Source organism: Bidens hawaiensis, unplaced genomic scaffold, assembly GCF_021521415.1.
Source record: "Bidens hawaiensis isolate Kalapana, Puna unplaced genomic scaffold, B.hawaiensis_p1.1 tig00044843_1, whole genome shotgun sequence".
Taxonomy (NCBI): Eukaryota; Viridiplantae; Streptophyta; class Magnoliopsida; order Asterales; family Asteraceae; genus Bidens; species Bidens hawaiensis.
The window spans coordinates 9,729-19,692 of NW_027497979.1; the positions used below are offsets into that span (position 1 = coordinate 9,729).

A 9,964-nucleotide genomic window follows, 5' to 3' on the forward strand; every position below is an offset into this window, starting at 1 on the left:
CCGGTTAAGCCTAAAACGAACTTATCGATCAATAACGAGTAAAACGTGTAGATTTTAGCATGCGAAGATGCATTTAATTACATAGGATAACCTTTGAAATAAATTATGAAATTTTTACCAGACTTTAATAAATGTCTTAGGTTTATAAAAATATTTTTATTATATTTTTATATTGGACACATAAATCATAAAAATTCATCCAACACAGAAAGGTATGTGCAGCTATTTCAGCGCGCAACAAAATGGTTTTATTTTTATAAAATTCATTACCGAACCAAATTAAACGATTCCAATTGGGTTTGGTTTCTAACTCAAAATACTAACTTCCAGAAGTGGAACCAACCAATTTGGACCTGTCGAAAAAAGGTTATGACATCGGGAAGATAGACTATAATCCTTCATCTCGCATCAGCTTTGACACTCGATTTTATAAATTCATAAAAACCATTCAAATCTCGTCCAAAAATTACGTATTATACCTTTCTGGAAACTAGACTCAAAGTAGAATATCATGGAATCAAGAATCGATCAAAAGCAATGGGTTATCATCGCGTTACAGACCCTACAATAAACGTATACGAATCTGTCAGCAAACTGTTATCATCAAAACTCAACCTTAACGACCAATAAGCGCGTTAATATGATCAATTAAGGTGTAAAAGACATGGGGAATCATAAAACCGACCTTGAATTGAAGTTTTCATGGCTTAGAATTGGCTGCAAAAAGGAAAATCGGTGGTCTTGGGGCTGCTCCTACCTGCCGATAGCAGAAAGAGATGGGGTCTAGGGTTAGGTTGTGTTATAACATAATATTTTACACTCTAGCCCCTCCAGATTGAAGTGTAAGGCAAAATGGAAGGAAAAGTTAGGTTCTTTAACATACCGGGATGACGTAAAGGCTTTCGAGAAACGTCGGTTAAGTCCCGAGAGTTATACATACTCTACAATCCTTAATTCTTGAAACCGGAATTAACGGGCGTTACACTACTATGTTTGCCTAGCATGCATGCATTTCAAACATGCTCACCATGCAAAGTTTGAATATTGCCATGCACCATATTTTTAGACTTCATTTTAGTTAATGGTTTCAAAATTAACATGACCAAGTCTAGCGTGCCATAGCCATCCTTGGTCTTTAATGGAAGCTAAAAGACAAACCAGGGTTCCAAATCTAAGCTCGATCTTATAAAGACGGTTTGGACTTCTCGGAACTCTCATTAGCAAGCGATCTCCTTCCTCGTATAGCCCAGAAGTGGTCGTTTGCTATCCAAACCTTACACCCTTCTTCGGTTAACTGACCAATGCTCAATATGTTGCTACATAAGTCGGGTATGTAATAGATGTAATTCATAACCCGCTACTCACCATTCTTGCAATCGAAAATAATGGAACCTCTCCCTTTAATATTCACTTTGGACCCGTCTCCAAATTTCACCAAACCGCTCACTCGATAATCAATTTGGGCAAAGTGGGCTTCACATCCAGTCATGTTATTAGACGCCCCATTATCTAAATACCAAATTGAATCTCTTACCGAGTCGTTTGCATAACGGATTGGATGAACCTTCTCCTCATTCAACATAACTTGTTCTTTATCAACTTCAACTGGGTCATTATAAGAGTTGGCGGCTTGGCCTCGGCTTGGTTGAGATTCGCTTCATGAGTCGGTGGTCTCGGGCATTCCCACGCAAAGTGGCCCAAAACATTACAATTATAACACCGAACACCGTTTTTATCTCTACCTTGATTTTGATTATTACCTTGATTGCCATCTCCGCCTTGGTTGTTCGTGTTCGGTTGGTTACACCGTCTCTTTGGTTATCATAGTTCTGATTGAACCGACCCCGTCCTTTACTCGAACCTCGACCACGGCCTCTTCCACGGCTCCGTTGGTCATAACCCGAGGAGCCACGACCCCGAGCATAATTTTTCCGGTCATGATCGGTGTCCTTTTTTCCTTGATTATCGTTTTTGGCATACAATAATTTTTCCATCTCGGCCATTGCTTCCTTGCCTTTGATTCTCTCTTCAAAAAGCCTTTAACCTTGCTATACAATCTTCAAAAACCATAGTGTTAAGATCAGCCCACTGTTTGATAGTTGCCACAATAGCAATAAAACGGTCCGGAAGCTATCGAGCAAGTTTTTTACGAGTTCATGATCTTCTATCAGACTACCCAAACTATCAAATTGCGAAGTGTATTCCGTTATCTTCCCGGAAAAGTCTTCAAGGGATTCTTTTTCACCCATCTTCAATTGATTAAAATCTCACTTTAATGATTGTAAGCGAGCTTGTTGCACACGATCAGCCCCAAGGAATCTTACCCGTAGTGATTCCCAAATCTCCTAAGCATCACAGGTTCTTGCAACTTGCATCAAAACGTTTTCCGGTAAGGCTTGTAAAATAATAGCCCTAGCCATCTTGTTCTTTTTGTCATCTACAGCTTCTCCGTTCACCACCTCCCATAATCCTTGAGCATCAATGATTGATTCCATAATTACAACCCACGTGTTGTAGTTTGTTTTTGTTAACTTTGAACACTGCAATGAAGTTGAACTTGGTTCCCTTGCTTGCACAACCGGTCTTTCATCCGCCATAATACCCGGTCTTCGAGTTTCCGATTTGATGTGGTTAGTCGCCCCACACCGTTCTTGAACTTCCCAAAGATCATAGATCGACTACGCTCTTGATACCAATTGTTGGATACCAATTGATGGAGATTAACTTGGATTTAGAACTCTAAATTGAATTCTGTACACATAAACAGAAATACGGAATCGAGATGAAGATTCCGGAAATTGAATTGGAAAATGCAAATTGAATTGGGACGGAATCGAGATGAAGATTCCGAAAATTGAATTGGAAAATGGAAATTGAATTGGGGTTTATGCCTTCGCAAAGGATAATATTAATTATTCTCAAGGAGCAACAATGATTTTGATCGAAAGTTGATATTGAAATCGGAGGGATTAGGTGTGGTTTTTTAACTTCTCGTATTCTTATTATTAATAAAAAAAACTTCAAGTATTTATAAGGAAAACAATCCTAATTTGACTATGGATAAATTTGATTATAAATAGAAAACTAATAAAAGATAAACATAAACTTTAAATAAATAAACCTTAATATATTTGAATTTGATTCCCTCCTTATCCTCCCCTTGAGATCGACCTAGCCACCCCTTGGTTTTATCTCTAACGAATAATGATTATAATTATCATTTATGTGGTGATCTCTCTCAACTCCTTGCCCTTCAATAAATATTTCAAAAATAAATGTTTCTAACAAACATAGGATATGATCACAACATTTCAAAAATATCCTATTCACTTTTTGAGGTTATTATAGTTGGATCAGAGCATGTTGCTCAAGTTGCTCAAACAAGAATGGCTGAAAGATAAAATAATAATAAAATTGTTTTGGAAAGAAACAAAAGGCAATTTCTTTAGAATTTTAAAGATGAAAAGCAAGAAACATGAACAATAGGTGAACAAATGAGGGATAAAGTATAGTAAAAATAAAGCTTTCTAACATTAGGCGAACATAATGGGTAGTGATCGAACTTAAGTTTTACCAGCCATGCGTTACTGCAAGAGTTCCATATGTGCACAAAACCGGAAATTAATTAACAGTTAAAATATCGTATGATCAAAGTAAAAACATGACACGCGCAAATATGATGTTGCAAAATCATATAGCATCATCCATCATCAGCCTTCAATTTAAAGCAAATAAAATTTGACTAAGATTTTCATCATTTGTTCATGAGAAGTTGGCATTTGTCATTTTCTCTTCATTCTTTGAACTTAGCATGCATCATACTAGCTTCAGTTCTAAAGACACAAATATACATGTACAGAAGAAACCAAATAACATAACATTCAAATTTCCCTATTAACACAAGTATCAAACATCTCTTACTTTCAGCATCACCTCGGTGTAGGACTGCTCATCATCCCTCTCCGGGATCGACACTGAACTGAGTTTACGGACCAACATGGTGAAACATGGTACGAACGCAATGTACAGTAGGCCCAGGATAAAAGGGGCCAAAACCATCCACCCCAACAACTGCACATAATGCCAACAAGTTACTAAGATTATGGAGTGTGTTTAGAAACTGATTATCTAATATTCAGGTAACTAGAGTTGATTTAGGTTGTAATAATCAGGTAATGAAATATTTTGATAAAAAGAAAATGATTATTGATTGACATACCGCGTGAACAATGCTTAGCAAGATCTCTGCCGAAGCTTTGCCGGTCAATACCTTCTTTAGAGCATCAGTGGTTAAAGGAAAGTGAGCTCCACCCGTAAGAAACTCACCAAAGCGTAAGAACACTATTATCAAACTGTATGCGTATAAAAACAAAAATTATAAAAAAGAAAACAACATAATGTAAGAATTACTGCTAATAGTCATATATAGATTATAAATAAGTAATTATTCACTGCCATGTGTCACAATCATATGAGCCCACCCTACTATTTCTGGCTTCTCTTATTTTACCTTCCATCCCTTCATGAAACATAAATTTACAGCTTGCAAAATTTAAGAAAATTGATTTCTATCTCAGACCCACTTCAATTATATTTTATCTCAAAATACCGTTTTATAATTTCCAAAACTTCATTAATCTTTCCTTTAATCAACCCGTATGATGCACGGGTTTCTAACCCAGTAATATATTAAACACCTATAACGACATAATGTAAGAATCTATCGAATTAAATTACAGCAATTTTTCTTTTTTGGAAAGTTTTGACTTTTGATGTTAAACATCTACAGAAATTTAACGATACAACTTTATTAAACTATCAAGCTGACAGAAACCAAGCAGTTTTCCTTTTACAAGATTTAGAGTCTCAATTAATCCTATTAACTGTGAGATTTAAATTTACATACAGTAATAAATTTAAGCATCAAATAAGTCCAAAGTTTGAGCAGGTGTAACATTTTTCAACAAAAGTAAACATTGACGGGTCGAGCGGGTTGGTTAACAGGTCACGCAACCAGTACACTTTTGTAAGCATCGGGTTGACTTAAAGCACTTTTTGGCCTAGAGGATTACGGTTTTTAAAATAACTAATAAGTCATGTATAAACTTCAAAAGCTACATTATATCTTTAGATAAATGGTTTATATGTAATAAATATGGTGACAAAACATGCAAGTAGGTAACATTTAACCCATTCGGGTTTTCTTGAAATACTTTCTTGGGAGATTAAGCATAACCCGACCCATTCATAAATAGATGAAAAAAACTCCCACCTCCGATCAATAAAGTTGAAAACCGTAAACTCGAGCAACTTTTCATTATGGCAACAAAAAATATATGTAATATGGGTAAAAATAAGATGAAACTTGACCTGAGCTCTATTGGAGTCGCGACGAAATTGGCGAGCATGACAGTTGGAGCATTGACATAACTCCCAAACATTGTTATAGCCAGCACACACAGAAAAAAAGTCACTCCTGTTTTCATAAACACAACTTTTTTAATCTACTATTATAATAAAACAGGGTTTTTCTCACACCTGTCATCTCCACAGCAACCCCCTCTTTTATTCAAACTTGATATTATTATGACACGTGGCTTTACCAGAGCACAGAACGTAAATGTAGGACGGTTTTTGTTTAGTTTGGAATATCATCCCACGTTTCTTCTTCTCAAAAACCCTGAAACTAATCTTCTACCTTCAAAGTTCAATCTCTAATCGTCCACCACAAATACAAATTTAAGGACACAATAATCAGGTATCAGATCCAAAATTATCATTATCATTTCATCTCATCACCGCACTTAAATTTTCATTTTTCATCTCAGATCTTACGCACACAAAACAAAATCTGCTTCATTTTCTGGACGATTCATCTCATTCTTGCTCATCAGGTTCAAGTTATCAATTTTGCTATTTATTGATTATTCACGGTGTTTAAGGAGTGATTTGACTTCGTTTTTTATTTAATTTTGCCTACAGTTAAGATAAATTTTTAGTTTACATAGATCTAGGGTTTTGCATTGTACGATTAATTTTGAGGGACGATTAGGAATTATGTTGATGCAAAATTTTCACAAGTTTAAGCTTTTTAGTATAAGTTAATTGGGTTTCAGAAGTTTGGAACCATAATTATTAACCGACCTGAATGTTTATTCAGTACATCATGTTCGTTATTGTTTTATCGGTTCGGGTTAATCATTAATTCGGGTTTGTAATCGAGTATAATTAAAAAAAAGTCCAATGTTAAATATCTTGTGAATCTTAATCTAATATAATATGTTTATAAAATCGTGTTGTCATGCAAGAAATTCACCAGATAAGAAACTCATCAGTAGGAATTATAGTGCTTTGCGAATCCACATGTTAAGGTGTACGATAGGTAATTGATTTAAGTTTATAGGTCTAAACATCTTACTTGGAATAAAGTTTGACTATTTGGAATTTTGTTAGGTTATATGTTATGAAGCAATTGGTTGTTTTTTTCTAACAGAATATGGCATGTAGTAACAATACAGAAATAAAGCTGCCTACACCAGAGAAGGAAGAAAGTAACTCTTTGAAGTTCTGCAAAGTGCAAGGGGATCTTCAGGTGATTTTTGTTTTGGTTCTTATTGTGAAGGATTATTCATGTTCACACTGGGTGTGTCTAGCCATTTTTCAGGTGCAGTAAGCTAGATATTAATATAGTAGAAAAACAACAAAATGAGCCCATATAAAGACATTTATTTGTAATAAACCTCCTCATATCTTTTTACATATGATTAGAGAATGATTATTTTGTTACCATTTTTAATAAACTTAATATTTCATATATATTCTTGAAGTTCTTTTTGAAGCTGGGATATGTACCTTCAAATTATGGATACCTATCATATGGCATTATTTTCTCAACTGAAACCTCTTTTCATACAGTCCCTCAATTGGTCTACTTAAAAGATGTTTTGGAATAAGTCTGATTCTGTTTTACCAAGGATTTCTATGTCCGTCACTATTTTTAGTGATAAATATATACTAAACTCCTAATTCTCTAGACTAAGAGCATTCCCAGCCCATTTCCTATCCATATCCATATAATTACACTAAAAATCACTACTTTTTTTTCCTTTTCCGTTCAACTAAATAATATTTTCTTATACCCTTATCATTATCTTCTCTCTCTCTCTCCTCCACTCACAACCACTTTCAGAAAATATTAAAAAATTATATAGTATGACCAGACCGTAACCCCATATTTAACTTTTCCATATAACTTTTTATCTCTCCTCTGCTCATAACCACTATAGCCATACCATATAATTTACAAAACTCACTCTTTTATCGTAGTTACAAAGTTTGTTAAATGGTGCTTACTCTAGGTCTATAATTATTTTTTATTTTATAAGTTTTTTTTAACTATTTTGTAAATTAACATTCTTGCAGTTTTGAGACTGTGTAGCAGATTAGCAGGTAGTGGCTGTCTTGATTATGTCAACTTACCACAGTTTGCTTTCTTGGCAAAATTGGGCTTCGAAAATATCATTATGAAGAAAATGGTCAAGTTGGTTTAGGTACAACCGAGGACTCTCTTGTCCCACAAAAGATTGAAGCTTTTCAAGTAAAAGTTACAGATTTCTGTTAAATTCTGTTTATGGTCATGTAAAATTAAATGACCCGTGATTTTTTATGTATTTTAACTAGGGTGTAAATTTGAAAATGGTGGCTGCTGGTGTGGAGCATATGGTTGGAGTTGTGGACGATATGGTAATTTGGGGTTAGGTGACAGAAAAGATCGCATGATTCCCGGAAAGCTTCAGTTATCAGTATATGTAGCCATTTGATATATTGTCAGTCAATAAATAAGTATCAAACATGTTGCTATATAATGGATCATGGGATACTACCTTTTAAGTAAACGGGCTGAAATGGTAACAGGAGGAAAAGATGGTGCTTGTTGCAGGCGGTTGGAGGCATACGATATCGGTGTCATCTTTCTGGTGATATTTATACTTTCAGTTGGAGCAAATATGGTCAACTAGGCCATGGAGATTTTAAGGACCATCTTGTCCCTCACAAACTCCAATCATTGCAAGGTCAATTTATATCACAGGTATTTGCTTTTTCTTGAATGTGTGTCACATTATGCCATTAACACTATATAGCTACATTGAATAATTGTGTGTGGATGTTACAATTATTGCGATGTTTCTAAATGTGTCTTTTGATATCCCAGTTCTTGGGTGGCCCGTGGCTGGAGGCACGCAATGGCATTAACATCATAGGGAAAGCTTTATTATGCTTTGGCTCGTAAGAAGAAACAAATATGAATGGATTTGGCATGTAAGGAATATTTGTAAACTAAAGCCGAAGATGAGATGGACCAATAATACAACTAGAGTATTGGTGTGGTGCTCCAATTTCTGGATTACATGGAGCCACACCATTTTTTTCCCCTGTATTAGAAGAGTAATAATGATCGGATTGTATGAGCTATTGGGATATTAACATACTGATTTGTCTAGATGCATTGTAGATAGTTGTTGGCAGGTTTCTTGAACCTACTTGGCTACTTGTGGACATGTCCCAAGAGGTTCATTATCCTTTATCTTTTCTAAGTTTTCTATTGACTATAATCCCATTAAAAATTTGAAGGCTCTAGGTCCCAACATGAATAAGTGCAAAGGTCATGTATATTAATTTGAAATAAACTGTCATGATGTGTTTGTTAATTTCCGGTCATTGGTAACTTTTTTAGGGTAATGTTTTGGTTGAGTTGGACTTAAAACTTATAATTCTTGAACATCTAATGTAAAATTCTTTTCATAAGTCAATAAGAAATGTATGTTACTTTGGACAAAGAAAAGATTAATGGTAGAGATTTGGATGCATTTGGACTTAACGTAAATTCGGTTTTAAACTTAATTGAATGAGAGATATTGGATTAAGTATGTGACGAGCCCAAATACTTGGAAACTGTTTTGGGATGTTTTAGATGGAATTAACAGCATGGGTGAACTGAAGCGGTATATATTTTTGCTCCACGTTATGAAATGGTTTTTAATTATATGTTCTTACTTTTAATTTTATTACGTGTTATGTGATCCTTTTATTTGATAATGTGCTTTTGCGCATATATGCTAAACATAATTAATGATGTTAAGTTCAGTTTTTTTATATTCAACCCCATGTAACACACGGGTTATAACCTAGTTTAAACATAAATAAAAACTAGAATGAATTTTGGTTAAACATAAAAAGCATACCAACAATTGGGAAGACTCCTAAAGTAATGCCAAGAGCTGCAGAAAATGCCAATTCCTTAGGCTCTGCTCCCCTAAAACAATAATAATAATAATAATAATAATAATAATAATAATAATAATAATAATATTGAATCACATAAAAACATAAATTTCCCCCCAATTTACAAAATTAGGGTTACAAAATGGTACGAAAACCCTAAGAACGTATATGAATTACCGGCTAACGATTTCCGTAAAGGGCTCAACGATCTGCTTGTTAATCCAGGTGCCGATTCCTCGAAATCCAGAGCGTCTGGGCAGATCCGACATGGTTTTACTTTTGTAGGTCAAACGAACAACTGATTTGATTCACTAATTCTAATAATATGGATTGATGATTATTGCGATGAATTTGGATTCATATCAAACCAACAATTCAATAAACCTCTTTCTTTCGTAGGTGAACAAGTCGTTTCAATATTACTATTATTTTGATCAACTTTGTTTTTGTTTTGTATTTTTTTGATCTTTTGGATTTGGATTTGGATTTTGGTTGTTATTTGCCGTTGAATTAATCTACACGTCACGTCAACTGGGGCCATTTGGCACCTAAACAAGCTTAGATATTTTCAGTTTGACCATTCTCACAAATTCAATTCAATAAATGAATGAATTAAATTGAATTTGAATTTTAGTGGGTGGGTTGTTGAATTATTATTAAGGTTTTTGTAAATCATATTTTC

General features: G+C 34.5%; 1 protein-coding gene across 1 annotated transcript; it reads right to left on the reverse strand.

Moving 5' to 3' along the window:
* Positions 1 to 3,816: 3,816 nt before the first annotated feature.
* LOC143595250 (uncharacterized) lies at positions 3,817 to 9,556 on the reverse strand. Its single transcript, XM_077074317.1, has 5 exons — positions 9,460 to 9,556; positions 9,243 to 9,313; positions 5,371 to 5,476; positions 4,220 to 4,352; positions 3,817 to 4,071 (listed from the first exon to the last, which is right to left on the reverse strand). Exons 1-5 carry the CDS (start codon positions 9,549 to 9,551, stop codon positions 3,907 to 3,909), a joined length of 567 nt encoding a protein of 188 aa, XP_076930432.1. The 5' UTR covers positions 9,552 to 9,556; the 3' UTR covers positions 3,817 to 3,906.
* Positions 9,557 to 9,964: the final 408 nt, after the last annotated feature.